Raw genomic sequence first — 17,149 nt, 5'->3', positions numbered from 1 at the left:
TCTGGTATCCCAGGTTGTAGCCTTAAGCAGCCATTTTTGCAGTATCTCCTGTTTGCCATAACCTTAAACCCATACAGTACCTGAAAATGATTAAATTTGTGCTAGCATTGAGCAAAACCTGTACTCCAGGAAAATGCACTATATTTGTCCTGTGACTCCTTCTGGCATGTGGGGTCTGGCAGCCCGGGAGCCCAGGTTTAAGGGAATCACAAATGCAACGCCCCTGGGACTGGCCCTGCACAAGAGCGGGCATACCAGGACCCTTAATCCCCCTTCATTTTCCTTGCTCTTCCAAAGCCTTTTAATCTAAAAGTGAAAGTGACCGTCTGGCTATTTCATCAAAAGGTAGACTCTTAAAAAAAAAAAAAAAATGTTTAACTATCATTGTCGTGTCTGAAGGGCAGTGGGGAGGGACAAGAACCTTTAAATCCAGTGATGTTTGGTGCAAGACTGCTCCTCAAGGAAGTCCCCTGTGGGAAGGAAGCTATCCCACCTGAGAAGGCAGTGGTGATCAAACATTTTCATTACAATAAAAAAGTCACCCCAGACAAAGGGACCTGTGTGTAAGCTAAGTATCTTCTACTGAGAAGAATCATAAGCTTGGCGGGAAAAAAAAAAGGACCTGCATCAGAAAATGACCATCGCTTGCTTATGCCTAGAACATGTCCTGAGGAATCACCATGCAAGAACCCCTTGTGGCCCCAGCCAGAATCTGGGTGGGGGGAGTTTAGCATAGGTGAGAGCTACGTGGAAGAAGCAGCTTCAGCCGTCAGCTCTTAGGAGGAGGCCACTACTGAAATGATTGACACCAAAGAGTCTCTGAATAGTAGCAATACAAGTAATACTACCACCTTGTGTTGGTATGGCCCTTTACAGGCTACATGCATGTTCATAAACATGCATCGTTTTGTGCCATTACTAATCCTCTAGCGGAGAGAGGCCAGCTGTTATTACCAGCTAGCGGTGCTGGCCTCTAGTCCAGTACATGCCCCACCTGGTAAATGTCTGCGGAACTAATTAAACTTGATGAAGAAGATAAAAAAAGCAAACCACAGTCTTTGTCTCCTGCTGGTTTAGCATGTTGTCTTTCTCTCATCACTAGGAATTCTGAATACACACATTTAGTTTAAAAATAACCTGGATTTTTATGAACTGCCAAAATGAGCTTCGTGTCTCGGACACACTTGCCGCCCTCCTCACTCCCCCGGGATTTGGCACGGTTACTGTAATAACGAAGTGCCTCAGCAGCACCTTCCCCTCAGATGATAAGCTGGTGAGTTATCCCTTGTTCTCCAAACAAGAGGAGCCTGTGCAGGGGAGTAGGAGCAATTTTGCTGATGCCTTTGCCTCCAGTAGCAAAGGCTGGAGGGGCCCCTTTGGGCTTTTCCCCTCCGGCCCAGCCTTCCTGGGGAGTGGGGAGAATGAGCCTTCTGCCTGGAGAGCACGCTGATGTTCCTGTCTTCCTCAGCTGCCACTCTGGGTACGTCGGTGCACGCTGTGAACACGCAGACCTCCTGGCCGTGGTGGCCGCCAGCCAGAAGAAGCAGGCCATTACTGCCTTGGTGGTGGTCTCCATCGTGGCCCTGACTGTCCTCATCATCACGTGTGTGCTGATACAGTGAGTCTTTGCTACCCCTGAGGCCGGGACCCCCACCTGCAGGCCCTCCCGGGGCCATAACAGGGCCACCTCGACAGTTTACTGCTGTGATGTCTGCTTAGTGTTAGCAAAGCAAAGAGGAACGTTGGCGACAGCCAAGCCGTGTGAAAGGCACACATCCTGGGAGGTCCCCAGCACGCATCCTGGGAGGTGCCCCGTTGGAAGCAGAGCCAAAGGTGCTCTCTCTCTGCTGTGGGCTTGGAGCCTTCACCATTGTGATGGGGATGTGCAGGGGTTCCAGAGGGAACTAGAAACGGCTCCCAGCCTCCCGTGGGCAGTAGCGGCCTCGCTTCCTCTCCACAGAAGGCACTTCGAGAATCCTAAAGCCACTGTTGCTGTTATGACAGGCCTCCCCCTTTCTCTACTTCTCTGCCCTCTTCCTCCTCCTCCGAAACTCAGTCTCCGCCTGACATCTTCCAGGAAGCCTTCCTGAGCCCTAGACCAACTGAGCCCTTTTCCGGGTGTTTCTTAGCCTCCTTTGCTTGCCCATATCTCCCGATTGGACTGCTCTGCAAAGGGAGAGGCCCTAGGGCTGTATTTCTAGCATCTGGCCGGATTTATTCCCAGGAAGTATCTGGAGACCTCTAAGTCACAGAGCAAGCCCTCAGAGTATGCTACCTAATTGGACACGCACAAGAAATCGACAGACCGGCCAAAGGCTGCGGTTAGCTCAGCGTAGAGTAGCTCATGGTGGAAACAGTAAGTAGACAGGCCCCTCTAGCCAGGCCTGGAGGAAGCAGTGCATGTTCCCGCAGGAAGCCAGACTTGAGCCCTCTGGGGTTGCCTGGGTTTTGGACAGATAAATAAGAGTCTCCGTCCCGTTTGTTTATTGGCTGTTGCTGTTGGAGCGTCTAAAGCACACGCTCCTGGTTCTGGGAACGCACGGGGTGCCCCTAGAGCCCCAGCTTGTTGACCTCCTGGATCAAGCCAGGGTTAAGGGTGAGGGATGAGGTCTCAGCTGGGCTGTTCTGCTCCCATGTGTCTTGGGAAAACATGTTTGCAGGTGGTAGACATGTTTTCAGGCTGGGGCGTAGCTCAGGTTCTGCTACTTGTGAAGACCCCCAGGGGAGGAGGCGCAACCTAACGCCCACCAGCCTCGATTCTCATGGCCGGCTGGCTACGTGGGGGCAGCCGTCACTCCCACAGTCCTGTTTCTGTGGCCAGGAGGGTCCCAGAGCCGTAGGAACAAGACTCGGTGCCCACGTGGGCCTCCCCAGGGGGAGTGAAAAGCTAATTTTGCCATATTCTCTGAAGACAGAAACAACGCAGGGTACCTCTCTGATTCCCAGGGAGGAATTCACAGGGAGGCAGCCATCCCATCTCTCCTCTGTCCTTTCCAAGTCCATCCTTGCCAGAGATCAAGTTCAGAATCCCTGAGAGACCAAGCCCCCTCCAGACTGCTGGTTGCCGGGGCACGGGGTCCCTCCTGAGTGGCAGAGTTGGTTGGGACCAGCTCATCCCATACCAGAGGGATCTAGAGGCCTTGATCTCACTGCCCTGGGCCATTCCTGTCTGGGTAGTGACTGGGGCAAGCCCTCCTGGCTAGGTGACAGCAAGACAGCAGTCACTGATAGATCTGGAGTCCAGGCCTAGGTCCCTCCCGCATTGGGTGAGCTGGTCCCAACCCGGACTCTGTGGCTCAGGAGGGACCCGGGCCCGGGAGACTGCTCTGGCCACCCATGGCAGAAGCAGCTTGGGCAGAAATGTCGCAGGGTCCCTTCTCAGCTCTGCTGCCCAAAGATTCAGGGGCTCTAGTAACCTTCCTGGGGCAGTGCCGAGAGAGAGGGGCTGGGGTGGGGATCATGAAATGTCACCAGGCTCCAACAGGGAAGCACAGCAACAGGCTTGTTTCCTCATCTGTTTCCAGGCTCATGTCAGCCAGGAGACCCCTCCCAGCCCCAGACACTGGATGTATAGGTTACATATACCTTAGGGTTAGAATGAGTGGAAACAGTCCTCCGTGGTATCCCAAGGGAAACAACCATCAGTGTCTGTAGGTAATTAATGTCTTAGTGCTTTCTTTTCTGCCCTTCTCTTGGGTTCTCTGGTTCTTTTTTCGTGCTAACTCTGCAGACCGTTCATTCCTGCCCACAGAGGGAGGCCGGAGCATTCATGGTCCTGATGCTTTAGGACTCCAGGTTTTGGGTTCACTGAGAGGTCGAGTTTGCCACGACTAGAGAATGTTAGTCCTCAGAAAAAGATTCGAAGCCACGGAGATGCATGATTTATTCTTTCATTCCTTCCGTGGGTCCATTGCAGCCCACCCACAGTCCCAGCTTTTCTGCTGGCAATTCCTGATGGATGACCCCGTCCCTAGCCCTCCCAGCCCTGGCTAGCCTGAAGTGGCGGCTTTGGCCCAGTCCTGACAGCGATTCTGAGGCTGCTCCCGCATTTCTGGAGTTACCCAACTGCTGCTTTATGGAGCAAGCAGCCGGTGGGGGACCGGTCCCCTCTATCAGCTGGAGCCAGGTACCTGCCTGCCAGGTTACCCTGCCAGCCCAGAGCAGAGCAGCCGAATGGGGCTGGTCCTCTGGGGTGGCCAACAGGTCCTCTCACAGGTGGCCAGCTCCTGCCCCAAAGGCCACCACCCTGCAAAGCCCTCAGCCCCCTGCTGTGTCTGTCCCTCCGGAGGCACCATGGGAAGGCTGGGTTAGAGCCCAGAGCTGCCCAGCAGGCCCCTCGGGCAGACGCTGCACCAGCTGGGCACCCCTGCCAGGCTCCTGCCAAAACCGTGTTCTCTGCACCTTTGCAGCTGCTGCCAGGTCCGAAAACACTGTGAATGGTGCCGGGCCCTCATCTGCCGGCACGAGAAGCCCAGTGCCCTCCTGAAGGGAAGGACTGCTTGCTGCCACTCAGAAACAGGTAAGAGGGCTGCCTCAAGGAAAGGCCTTTTTCCCTCGGGAGACACTATTGGGTAGAGAAAAGGACCACCTTCTCCAGGTCAGGGCAGAAGTTCTTGGAGGATGAAGCAGAAAGAAGGGAGAAAAAGAAGAGGATATTCATCCTACCGAGTCAGGTTTAGTTTATTCTAATGTGTGTTTTACTCAGAAGGGAGCTCTTTTATCCTTACTGATGACTGTGTGACCTTTAACAAGTAACTTAACCTCTCTGAGCCTTGGTTTTCTTGTTAAAAAGATGTTGTGCAAATTGAATAAGTACTGATATAAAGCACCTAGTGTGTCATAGACTGTAGACATGCAACAGATGTTCATTCTCTTTCCCTTGAGAAATCATCTCCCCTTTCCCATCTGTGAAATGAGAGATTTGGCCTATAGAAGGTCTTGAAGGACTCTAAACTCTTAGAATCCTGTGATCTTCATTCAGTTTACCATTGTTGCTTGAATATTTTCTCCAACATCCATGAAAAAGATTGGACATCTGGATATGAAGCCAAACTCACATCTCAGGAACCCTCATCCGAGCATCCCTTGCCCAGGGCTCCTTGAGTCAAATAGCAAATATTTCCAGACAGGCTCTGAAAAGTCTCACATGAACAAGTTTCTGGAACGCTGGGTTGACCCACAAAGCCCGTCAGAAACTTAGAGTTCCTTTTTAGGAAGTAGTGGATTAGGAGACAATCACCCCAGACTCGTCCACCTGGGGGTGTCCTTCTCTAGTAAACAGTCAGCATTCCAGACGAGATCGGGCGCGTTCAGGGTGGTATGGCCGTAGCACAGTCAGCATTCCAGAAGCTCACGGTTGCATGGAGAAGACAGGAAGAAAAGCGCCTGGGAAGCTGGAACGCTGCCGTGTTCATTAGGCCTCCTGGTGATCTGACCTGGAGGGAACTGAAGGCCCTGGAGCGCCGTTCACTTGGTCTTCATTTCAAGAGCCATAGTAATTGTGCATGAGCAGCTCTTTTGATTTAGGAAGGTGCTGATTCATTAATCCTCACGATAGCCTTAAGGAGAAGGGTGTGGGTAAACTGAGTCTGCCAAAGGCCTGCGTGGGTGCCTCCCTGAGTCCCTGGGGGAGCTAGGATGAGACCCAAGTCCTCTGAAGGCCCCACTCACATCTCCTCCACTACCTCAGGGGACCATCCATTGAGCTAATGAAGATAAATATTTTTGTTTTGTCTTTTAGCACCAATAGGAAAATTGTGTATGCCTTTTTAAGAAAATTTATAGGAGATTTTGTGCCATCGGTCTGCTCCTTGGCAGAGTCATTTAGGATAGAGTAAATTTCTTGTTAATGTCACTTCTTCCCTACCCACATTTGAGAGAATGTTAGCTTTGAACCTGGGGATGGATCTGACCTTCCAGAGATGGCCACCAAGGCTGACGCCCCTCTCCTTGAGTTGACAGGTACCTTCCCACCTCCAGAGGAACCATGGGAGGGACCAGAGCAGGAAGATGTCCAGGCTGGGCTGGACTCAGGAGCTGCTGGGGACTGGGTACACGCTGCCTCCCCGTGACAGGCACAGAGGATACCCTCAGGGCCCACCCATTGAGCAACAAGGGGGTCCATTCTTATATAGCCTCAGAGGAAGCCATTCTGCTGCCAGAGCCCTGACCAGCTCATGAGCTGCCCACTAAGCCGCCCCTGATGAGGGAACTGGCCGCGGAGGGGGTTGAATCACCTCCAGTTGAATGAAGACCCTCATGACAGCGCGCATCCCCATTCTCTTGTTTGCTTTGGCGCGAAAGCGCAGTTTCAGGAGCTTCTGCCCCTGAGGTTGAACCAGCAGAAGGTGAACTTGTCTGCCCAAGAGAACCTGGTGACTTTGGCTGGTGCATCCCCAAGTTTCTGTCCCAAGCCAGTTTTCCCAGCCTGGCTGGGGTCTGGCCTGCAGAGCTTAACCTCTTTTTCCTTCCTTCCAGTGGTCTGAAGAGCCCAGAGGGAGAGTTCTGCCAGATGGCCTGCGGCAGCCTGAGAAAGAAAGGACTTCTTGAGGAGGGCACGGCGAGGGCTGCCTGGGATGGGCCAGCAGACCTTTCCTACTCTGCCTGCCCTCGCCTCTGTGGGCTTTTTGTCTTTTGTGGGCCTTCATTCAAAACTCTGTCCACAACTCTGTCTGCTTGGGGTTATCCAGTGTGACCTGGAGAAGAAATCAGTGGACCACAGTCTAAAGACTGGTCAGAAATGAACGGCATGGGGTGGACCTCCTGTTTACCTAATGAGGTGTGTGCGTTGGCATCTGCGTCCAGGTGTGTGTAGGTGTGTTCTGCCAGTCACGGATGCCAGGCTGTGCTTGTTTTAATGGGCCCATCTCCCCACAGCAGTCTCCATCCTGCCTTACACTGGAGATTCCTATAGTTGTTACATTTTTTTTCTTACCGCTTATGGGGGAAGAAGGTGGAAAAAGGCATAACTGCTTTTTGCTACGTGAAGACACCAGTGTAAGAGGAGCCATGTCTGTCCTCTGTCCACAAAACCCTCAACCAGCCCGATATCTTCCACAGACACATGATGTTGAAGACCTTCCCGAGCTGTTGCCACCCTCAGAGATAACTTCTTATTTATTAGATGGATGATGGTGTTATTTTAAATCTCTTAAGTCAATGTAAAAAGCGCAAAACCCTTTCAGACGTCTGCATTAATGATGTATGTATTGCTGGCCAAAAAGTTAGACTGATTAGAAATGTCTGGTCTCTTTGGAACAGCTAAAGCTTGGGAAAAACCACCAGGATAGGTGGAGATGGAAGCAGAGGATGAGTTGCTGATGGGAGCAAAGATTGGGGTTCAGAGGTCATGCCATTTAATACACAAAACTAGTAAATGCCCCAGGATAATTCCTGTTGAAAAGTTAGCAAATCTAGCAGTAGAGATCTGGCATCTTGTCAAGGAAGAGGAAGAATGCCTGTGTGTGCCTCTACATGGGGGAAACACAGACTACCCCGCTCTGTTATTAAACATACTAACTGTCTAGTGGGCCCTCTGAGAATCTGTTTAGAAATAGAGCATTAGCAGAGGGCCGTGGGCATTTGGGGCTGCGTCCATGAAGGGGGACCAGTCACTTATTTTCCATGTTGCTACTCGGTTGATTTGTTGTTTTATTTTGAAAGGGAGAAATTGAACTTTCCTATTTATTTTTAAGCATTAGGAGAAATATTCCAGTGACCTTTTTTTTCTTTTCCATCCAGGATGCCGTTTTTTTTTTTTTTTAACAAAAACTCTAACAAGCCACCTCCACCGTGTGGGTCTCACTTTTCCCTCAGGGAAGGAGAAATTGTTCTCCTGGGTACTTTCCAACCCAGTGGGTCTGCCTGTAGGAAATTCCAGTTCCCTCCAACTGCACGGTGGGAGCTCATCCCTAGGAATTGTCATTGAAATTTGGAAACGGGAAAACAATGAAATAACATGTAGACTCCATACGTGAGGGAACTCTTATTCACTAATATTTGAAAAAATGGAAGATTTCTACCTATTAACCCTTCAGTGCCTGTAGCACCTCAACATCGTGAAAGGGACCTTTAAAATATGTCAAGTTGGCTTGAAATTCCTACCAGGTCATTTTGTCCTCCTCGAATTCTGCCCCAGTATGTCTACTTCAGTGAATTTTCTCTGTATTTCTTACAGTTGAGACAATTATATGACACGTGTCTTAATTCTGGCACTTTTACTGAATGATGCAGCACCCAAAGCGCCCGTAGCAGAAATGGGATCCGTTCGCCAGCAGTGTAACTGACACAGCTCCCGGGTTTTAGTCATAAAAGAAAATACACCTAAGTTTGCATTCCTAAGGCTGATCCTACAGCAGCAGATCTGTGGACTGAGGCTTGACCATAGGAGACCAATGCAGTTGACACTGGTTTGTGGACCCCAGTTTGCACTCACTTTTCTTATCAGGCTCTCCTGAAGGTCTGATTCCGGTTCAGAGAGACTAATGAAAGTGGAGTAGCATCACTTGTTTTTAACTTGAGATCATATTTTTACTTTAGGACAATCTTGACTCAGTCTTTTAGAGCCTATTTGCGGTCTGGTTGCCTTTAAAGAGTATGAACTGATGTTGAGAATGTCTTGTGGGGCTTTGTTCACCTACTGAGTGGAAGGATCAGTGTCCAGTCTTTAGGTGTCCAAGAGCCTTTGCAGAGGGGTGAGAATATAAGGATGGAAGCAGAGGGAACCTTCTTTGTTCCCTGTGGGGACCTCATATTTAGGGTCTGTGAATGCTCCAGTCCAGCAAGTCACGGCTGCCGGTGCCCCCTTCCTTGTGCCTGTACAACCATGCAGTGAATGGGCTCAAATGTGTGCCATCCTAGACGTGCCTCTCAAAACAGTCCTCTGTCAACCAGCAGGTCTGAAGAGAGTTGGAAGCAGAGGTGGGGTCAAGGCAGGCCTGGTTGGACCTTTGTCCATGCTCCAGGATATGAGAACCTTGCTTCTTTAGTGATTTCTCTCTTAGAAATCAGATGGCCAACAAGCATTGGATTCCTATGCCATTAATGGCATTGGTACTTCTTTGGTTAGCTGTAACAACGCCCCCTTGTCAGGTTAAAAATCATCTCCTAATCCATCTCCGTAGGTTCCCCATGTTTCCTTGCTTTTTAGAAAGCCAAGTTCATTATGATCCGGGAATCATTCCCAAGATCTGACCTGGTAAGCAGCCACACACCTGGGGGCAGGGAACACAGCCGTTTCCAATGTCTGTCTCAGGAGAAATGTAAAGCCCCCATTTAAAAAAAAAAAGGGAGGGGGTGCTTCCAAATCTTTTGTGGGGCCTGGATTTTCCCACTGCTCTACAGGCTGTGACTTCTTTAAGCATACTGGCGGGAAACGTCTTCTGCTAATGAAAGGAGAGACAGCAGCCAATCCTGATCTGGAAGACACATCTGGATACACGTGTAACCAAGCAAGATATGAGTTTGCCATTGTGTGCCAGCGGAGAAGGGGGGCAGAATGTCCCCAGAGTCTATCTGCCATGAAAGGAGACAGCGGGATTGACATTCCCCCACCCATACTGATCAGGGAGGAGGTGTGCTTCCAGAGCTTCTTGGGAGCCTGGTCTGCGCAGGTGGAGAAAATGTCTGGCACCTTCAGGTTTCCCAGGTCTGGGCTGCCTCGGTGCACAAGAACCGCTGGCTACTCTTCCAGGCAGTTTTGGCAGGAACAGTGCTCAGGAGACCCCAACCCCTTAGTAGGATCTGGGCTTTGATTCCTCCCAACCTGCTCAGCTGAGGAGGGGGCAGGGGATGATTCAAAAGCCCAGGACCAAGGGGGACATCACAGAAACAAGATGAACACACATCTTTGTTCTTAATGTTCTAACATAAGACCTGTTCTCTGGAGCCACTGATTTTACCAGGCTTTCTAAAAGATCTCATGGCAAACACACACATAGTACTGAACACAACCCCTCTTCCTAGTGTAATAATTTACTGAAGTGTTCTACTTCTCATTATCTTATTATAACAAACCTGATGCTTTTTTTTTTAGAACTTGTTACTCTGACTTCTGTATATGTTGCACTGAAAAGGTTAATATTTAATGTTTAATTTATTTTGTGTGGTAAGTTAATTTTGATTTCTGTAATGTGTTAATGGGATTAGCAGTTCTTTTCCTTAATGTCTGAATTGTACTTATTTAAAGAGTAGTGAGCAATGTAAAATGCAGTTGTGTTTTTCAGTAATGTGTATTGTTGTTCCGTTGTACTGTACCTTGTTTGGAAGGATGAAGGAATGAACTCTTTTTTTTCCTAAATCAAGACTAGAGCTTTTCTTTCATGAGATTGGCAGATGGCTGAAGCACATTTAAGATTTTTCTCTGCAAATGTGAATGATGAGAAAAAACTAGATGCTGTTTTGCAAAATGTGGGAATCCTAAAATTAACTTTAGTTGATCCCTGTCTGCTTGTAAAAACCAAATTCCCTGAAGTTCTTCTCAGTATATGAGTATTTCATTTACTATGTGTCCAACAATACACTAACTAGTGTGAAAGAAAAGATGAAACATACAATCCCTGCCCCGAAGGAATCAACATCTGGCTGAGATTGACTGACATGCAGAAAATAATTCCAGACTAATTCCAGCCAAAATACAAATAACACCCGAAATTCTAAGGTAGAGAGTATGTGTTAACAGCTATGATTCTCCAAGTGTGGTCCCCAGACCAGCAGTATCAGCATCACCTGGGAACTTCTTAGGAACGCAAATTTTCAGGCCCCACCCCAAACCTATTAAACTCTCAAGATGCCCCATGCCCCCTCCACCTTCCAGATGATTCTGATACATGCTCAAGTTCGAGAACCACTGTGCTATAGGACTCAGTGAAGCGCAAATTCATGTGGGGCTACAGTTTTTAGGAAAAGCTTTCTAGAGGCTTTTCAGAGGAAGCGAAACTTAACACAATTTGCCTCTTAGTGTTCAAAGTTAATGGCCATCAGACAGTACGGTCTTGAAGTAAGGCCTGCATTTATCTGGATCTTCTGTGCTCAGCCTAGTTAAAGAGAAAAACAGGCCTGTCCATCTCCTACCACACCCCCAGTCCCCACTGCTCAGCTTCTAACTGTAAGGAGTTGTTCTAAAACTACCAACCCAATTCTTACAAGCCTCGCTGCCCTTGAATTCCCATGGTTAACCCTCTTCCCTTCCAACCCACGTGTGGACCTCGCATGTGAAAAGTAAGAGGAGCACGTAGAGAAGCAGCAGAGAGCAAAGTAGCTGCCGTACAGTGTGAGATCTTGGTCCCAAGGAAAGTTCAGCTCTTTGTAGTGAGGGAAGGGTGTGTGGAGCCCGTTGTCCAGGCCTCAAAGGGCTTGGGATTGGCCTAACTTAAAGGGAGACAGTGATCCAGGCAGCTCCGTATTCTGAGCGCCCTGGTCTGGTATCTGTCCCTCAGCAGAACCTTTACTCACCTCTGCGGAGAGGGAGGGCGAGACCTCTACCCATACTCAGTGCCCCCCTGGTGACACTAGTCAGTCTTCAGGGACATCTCCAGGCCCGATTTCTAAACCACTGGATTTTCTACTTGCCCCCTTCCTTCTCTTCCTCCCTGATGTCCAAGCCCTCCTGCCAAGACTGCCTCTGCCATTACCGGTGTCTAGAAGCCATTCAGGTGCACTGGACTGTCTGCGGTGGTAGGGGAGGACCCATCCAGGAAAAAGCCCCCATGAACTTGGAATCAGCCAGACCTGCCCTCATTTATCCACGTGACTTGCAGTTGCCAGCTTGAATCCGTGATCTGGATCGTTACGGCCCAGTCTTTGGGGATGCTGTTGGCCCACACTTCAGACCCCTGTTTTGCCTGGCTGCTGTATGCCCTGACTCCTGCCTGGCCCGGCCTTGGGGTGTGACCTAGCCTTGCCTCTCCTCTAGCTCGGAGCTCCTTGCCCAGCAGCAGCCTGGAATTCTAGCCCCAACGCTCTTTCCCCGTCTCCTGAAACTCCCTCTTCCACACTGGCTGTCCACAGGACTTGCTCTGCAGGCCCTGAGCTTTCTGCCTCTGCCTTTCACCTCCAGAAACAGGAAGTGCCCATGGTCACACACCCCTGGGTCGAGCAATGCCTTTTCCACTAAGCTAGTGTCTCTCACCCCAGATCAATTGAATTCTAGAATCTGTGGGGGTGGAGCTTGAGCATCTTCTAAAAATCTCTCCCCGTGATTCTAATCCAATCCCTACTGCCCTCTGGAATATGCCAAGCCCCAGGGAGCACATGGCACAGGAGAGGTTTGATGCCTGGAGCTGAGATACCCATCCCGGGCGTCCCACCCTAGTCCATGCTTAAGTATCCCTTAATATCCAGCAGATGTTAGCCCTGGGGAAACAGGGAGGCTTGGACCTCCTTTCAAGTGGGATCATCTAAAGCAAAGAAGTGAGATAACGCCTGTGGGAACAGGGCCCCCTGAGGAGTACCATGTGGCTGATGCTTGAGGTCATGCACAACTGGGCGATGGCTTTTCAGGAGCCAAATTTTGCAGTTGGGAATGAAAATGTGGTGACATTGATACTGAAGAGTAAACAGGAGAGGAAAAAAATCCTCTCTCCAGGGACGTTTACCTCAATGGAAGCTTCAGGCCCTGATGTGCAGCTGAACAGGTGCCCTAGGACGGGAGGAGCCCCTGCTGCCATGAAGTCCTCCAGGGCAAGTCCAAGTCTGGCAGGGGAGCCCCTCTCAGGGGGTGTCAGGGGAGTGGCGTTGAGAACTGGGCAAGGGAACAGCTCCACTCCCTGGGCTGGTCTGCCCTGCCTGTTCCAGGGAAGGATTCCTCGGGTCTAGAAATGTGACATCCCAGAAGGACTGTGCTGTAAAGAGCTGCCATCATTTAAACCTTGTCCCACCAGAGCAGAGCACGCAGCGGCACCCTCCCCTGCAGCGTGGCACTCCCACCTGCCTTTGTAAAAGAAGCCCCCCAAACAGAGCACAGGGGCTCCGGGTCCCCATGGTGGAAGGAGGCCCGGAGGTGAAGACCTGGGGTTGGCTGCAGCCCTGCTCTTGGCTGTGTCACCCTCGGGCGGTACTAATTCTTTCTGAACCTCCAGTCCCTGCCTATTTAGCTCCTGCCCGTTTAGCTCAGGGAGGTAAAACTTATAAACTCCCACTTGCTCAGCCTGATTCTTGGAATAATAAAATCTAGTGCTGTCCTGAGCTTCCCTGGTGGCACAGTGGTTGAGAGTCTGCCTGCCGGTGCAGGGGACGCGGGTTCGAGCCCTGGTCTGGGAGGATCCCACATGCCGCGGAGCAACTGGGCCCATGAGCCACAATTACTGAGCCTGCGCCGTCTGGAGCCTGTGCTCCGCAACAAGAGAGGCCGTGATAGTGAGAGGTCCGCGCACCGCAGTGAAGAGTGGCCCCCGCTCGCCGCAACTAGAGAAAGCCCTCGCACAGAAACGAAGACCCAACACAGCTAAAAATAATAAAAATAAATAAATTAATTAATTAAAAAAAAAATCTAGTGCTGTCCTAAATGCCATTGACACGTTGCCCAACTCAAGGGAGGCCTCACTCCTCCCTCTTCCAGTGACCTTCAATCCAAGGTAAAAGAAGGCATGAGGAGGGGAGATTGTATGAGAACTATTTCCAGAGAGCCAGTGGCAAAAGGGGCCACATCCAGTGGGTCATGGTCCCAGGACACCACCTTTAGAAGTGGTTAAGGACCTAGAGGGGTGAGGAAAACACTCCTTGGACGTAGGAAGGTGTTCATTGTGGCCTCAAGTTGCAGGGCCAGAGGCAAAGAGGTTGACCTCAGCTCGTCAGAGGGTCTTTCTCATCATCAGAGCCACCTCCTGGACTACTGTTCTCCCTAACGCCAAAGTGATCAAGCAGAGACTGGGTGGCCACCAGGGGCACAGTGGGTGCCTGGTGAACTAGAACACGAGCCAGAAGCCCTCGGGGCCAGTCTTCCTCTAAGTATCCTGACCACCATCTCCTGCCCATGAGTCCACGGGCTACCCCAGCCCTCCAAACCTCCACCTACCACAGCACCCTTCCGCAATAGTCTTTGTGAGCGCTGACTTCAGCCTCTGTCCTCCCCTTGTCCTGCTGTGGGCCTTGTGGCCTCCCAGAGCTTCTCGGTGATGGAGGGGCATCTCAGGCCCTGCCCAGCCCCCTTCCCTCCCACCTGCTGGCTTTAGAGCCCCTGTGGCTTAACCATACTCAGGAAGGTCCCTATACAGGGACCACAGCTCCAGTAACTCTCAGGAGAGGGCCTTTCCTGGCTCCCTCTCCATCCCCAAGTGCCGAGATGTACTAGTGCCCTCCCGGATCCACTCTCCACCGTCCTCTGCCCAGTGCCCCACTGTGGACAGCCTCTGTAGGGCTCTCTTGCCCAATGGCTTCTGGTTCAGCTAGTGGGAGGCCCTGGAGGAGAGACCAGGGTCGTTTGTTTGTTTGTTTTTATGGTGCAATTCTTTTCTGTTTTTAAACTTACCTATAGTTGATTTACAATATTATATTAGTGACAGGTGTACAGCATAGTGACTCAATATTTTCATAGATTATATGAAATTTTATAAAGTCATTATACTCCATTTAAAATGACTACAAGATAATGGCTATATTTCCCTGTGCTGTACAATAAATTCTTGTTGCTTGTCTGAGACGGAGGTATTTTAACCCCCCTCCCTTCCTGCTCCAGTGCTGGGTCTCCAATAATTACACTCCAGCACTAGGCTCTCAGGGCCCCTCCTCCTTCCAGCTCTCACCACACTTCATTTACGCCACTCCCTCCCCTCGTCCTTTCTGCTCTGGGGTGGTAATGGCTCCCCACAGTTGCCAGTTTTAACTCTGCCAATCTTGCCCTCCCCCAACCTCCACCTCGCCGTTTAATTTCCAGGGATGCTTAACCAGAGGCTAAAAATTCAAACGCTTTCAGGAGTGAAGCTGTTCATGGGAATTAGTGCAACTGCTGGATGGGAGCATAAATGCCCACAAGTAGTTTGCATCTGGCATGGGAGGTGGACATTGGGATAAACTGGGGTGCACAGACCTCTTCTGAAGGGGGCGATCATGTCTCAGTTCCAGCCCATAATAGATATCCAGCAAGGTGGCCCAATTTTCCATTTTTTCAAGAGAAGCAGAAAATCTGGACTTTTTCATGAAATATCTCCATTTCTAAATGTGACTCAAATTCATAAACCACTCTGTGGCCACGCCGAAATCTGTCTGCAGGTCACCATCCGTTGTCAGCCTTCACTCTCAAGCTGTTCCCTTGTCTCCACCTCTGCCAGGCCCTTTCACACCTCTCTGCCTTCACAGTTCTCTTTACTAAGAATGGCTTTTTCTGCTTCTTGGCCTGAGCAAACTTCTGGTCCTTCAAGAAGGGACTCACACCTCACTTTCTCTCTGGAGCCTTCTTGGAGCCCCCATGCAGAGCCTTCCCAACGCACCCAGAGCACTTTGTACATCCTTATGTTAAGACCTTCATCTCACTGGGCTGACACTGTTGACAAACTCCTCCACAAGTTGCCCTGTGCCCAGGATCATCTTGTGCCCCAGGTCATGAGCTTCTCAAGGTCGAAAACCTCTGTCCTATGCATCTTTGTAGCCTAAGCATTTAGCCTGATGGCTGAAGGATGCAAGGTGATGCAATAACTCTTTGTTGAACAAAATCCTCAGATATACGGGGCTTTGGTTGGACACATGTCTGTCTCTGGAGGCAGGAGAGCAACGTCATGTGGGATCACTGGGTCCTGTGGAGCTGCGTTATCTGGACTTGGTGTTGGATGCTACGGTTGGACACCTCACAGGTCAAATAGGAAACCAGGGAGAGTCCCAAAGACCTATCTATCATGAGAGCTTTGCTTCTAGGCAAAAACACATTACATGTTCTGACCAGTATCTTACCAAGAACTTTGTCACAGCCTAGGTGAATTTAACAGGAATATTTTTCCCTTTTTCTCCCCAGATTTATTGAGAAAGAAATGACATATAAAATTGTGTAAGTTTAAGGTGTACAGTGCAATGATTTGATGCATGTATCTATTGCAAAATGACTACCACAGTAGGGAAATTAACACTTCCACTCCCTCACATAGTTACCATTTTTGTGTGTGTAGTGAGGACACTCAATATCTAACCTCTTAGCAACTTTCAAGTGTACAATACATATTTTTAACTATAGTCACAATGCTGTACATTGTATCCCCAGAACTTACTCATCTTACAGCTGGAAGTTTGTACCCTTTGACAAACTTCTCCCCATTTCTCGCACTCCCCCCCCCGCCAGCTCCTGGCAACCACTATTCTACTCTGTTTCTCTGAGTTCAGCTTTTTTAGATTCCACATATAAGTGAAGACTTACAGTATTTGTCTTTCTCTGTCTGACTTATTTCACTTTGCATAATGCTCTCAAGGCTCATCCATGTTGTCACAAATGGCAGGATTTCCTTCTTTCTCATGGCTGGGTAATATTCCATTGTGTATATATGGCACATCTTTATCCATTCATTCACTGGTGGACACTTAGTTTGTCTCCGTATCTCGACTATTGTGAATAATGCTGCAATGCACAAGGAAGTGCAGATATCTCTTTGAGAACCAGATTCCATTTTCTTTGGTTATATACCAAGAAGTGGGATTGCTGAACCATATGGGTGTTCTGTTTTTAATTTTTTTTAGAAACCTCCATACTGTTTTCCATAACGGCTGCACCAATTTACATTCACTCCAGCAGTGCACAGGAGTTCCCTTTACTCCACGTCCTCGCCAACACCTGGTTTTGGCTCTAGCCCTTCCATCTCCAGCCCCACCTCCTACCAAGGTAATAGCTCCCAGCACACTCTGAGGAAAGATGACTGTGTTCATGTCAGATCCAGCTCTCCCACCAAAGCCACTGGGCACACGCAGACTGTATAAGGATGCTCCCACACAAGGACACCCCTTTAAGACCACAATAGGTAACCATTTCACCTAATTTCATAGAGAAAGAGAAAGTTAAGCAAAATGAGAAGACAGAGGAATTTGTTTCACTTGAAAGGGCAAGAGAAAAACCCTGAAAAAAACAACTAATGAAACAGAATTCTTAAGACAGCAAGAGAAAAACAAAAAGCTATATACAAGGGAACCCCAAAAGGCTGATTTTTCTGCAGAAACTTTTTCCTTTTCTGCAAAAGGA

The 17,149-nt window shown here is 49.6% G+C and overlaps 1 protein-coding gene across 2 annotated transcripts in view; it reads left to right on the top strand.

Moving 5' to 3' along the window:
* The window catches only part of TGFA (transforming growth factor alpha), a 109,203-nt gene extending 99,160 nt beyond the window's left edge, over positions 1-10,043 (top strand). For both annotated transcript variants that reach the window (XM_061210589.1, XM_061210588.1), the window contains exons 4-6: positions 1,469-1,618; positions 4,410-4,519; positions 6,478-10,043. In XM_061210589.1, the coding sequence (XP_061066572.1) occupies positions 1,469-1,618; positions 4,410-4,519; positions 6,478-6,485 (268 nt within the window). In that variant the 3' untranslated portion in view covers positions 6,486-10,043. The remainder of the gene's footprint in view (positions 1-1,468; positions 1,619-4,409; positions 4,520-6,477) is intronic.
* The last annotated feature ends 7,106 nt before the right edge of the window (positions 10,044-17,149 follow it).

The sequence above is a fragment of the Eubalaena glacialis genome, chromosome 14 (genome assembly GCF_028564815.1).
Source record: "Eubalaena glacialis isolate mEubGla1 chromosome 14, mEubGla1.1.hap2.+ XY, whole genome shotgun sequence".
NCBI lineage: Eukaryota > Metazoa > Chordata > Mammalia > Artiodactyla > Balaenidae > Eubalaena > Eubalaena glacialis.
Note: the sequence above shows the minus strand (reverse complement) of the source record. Positions and strands in the feature narration are given on the sequence as shown.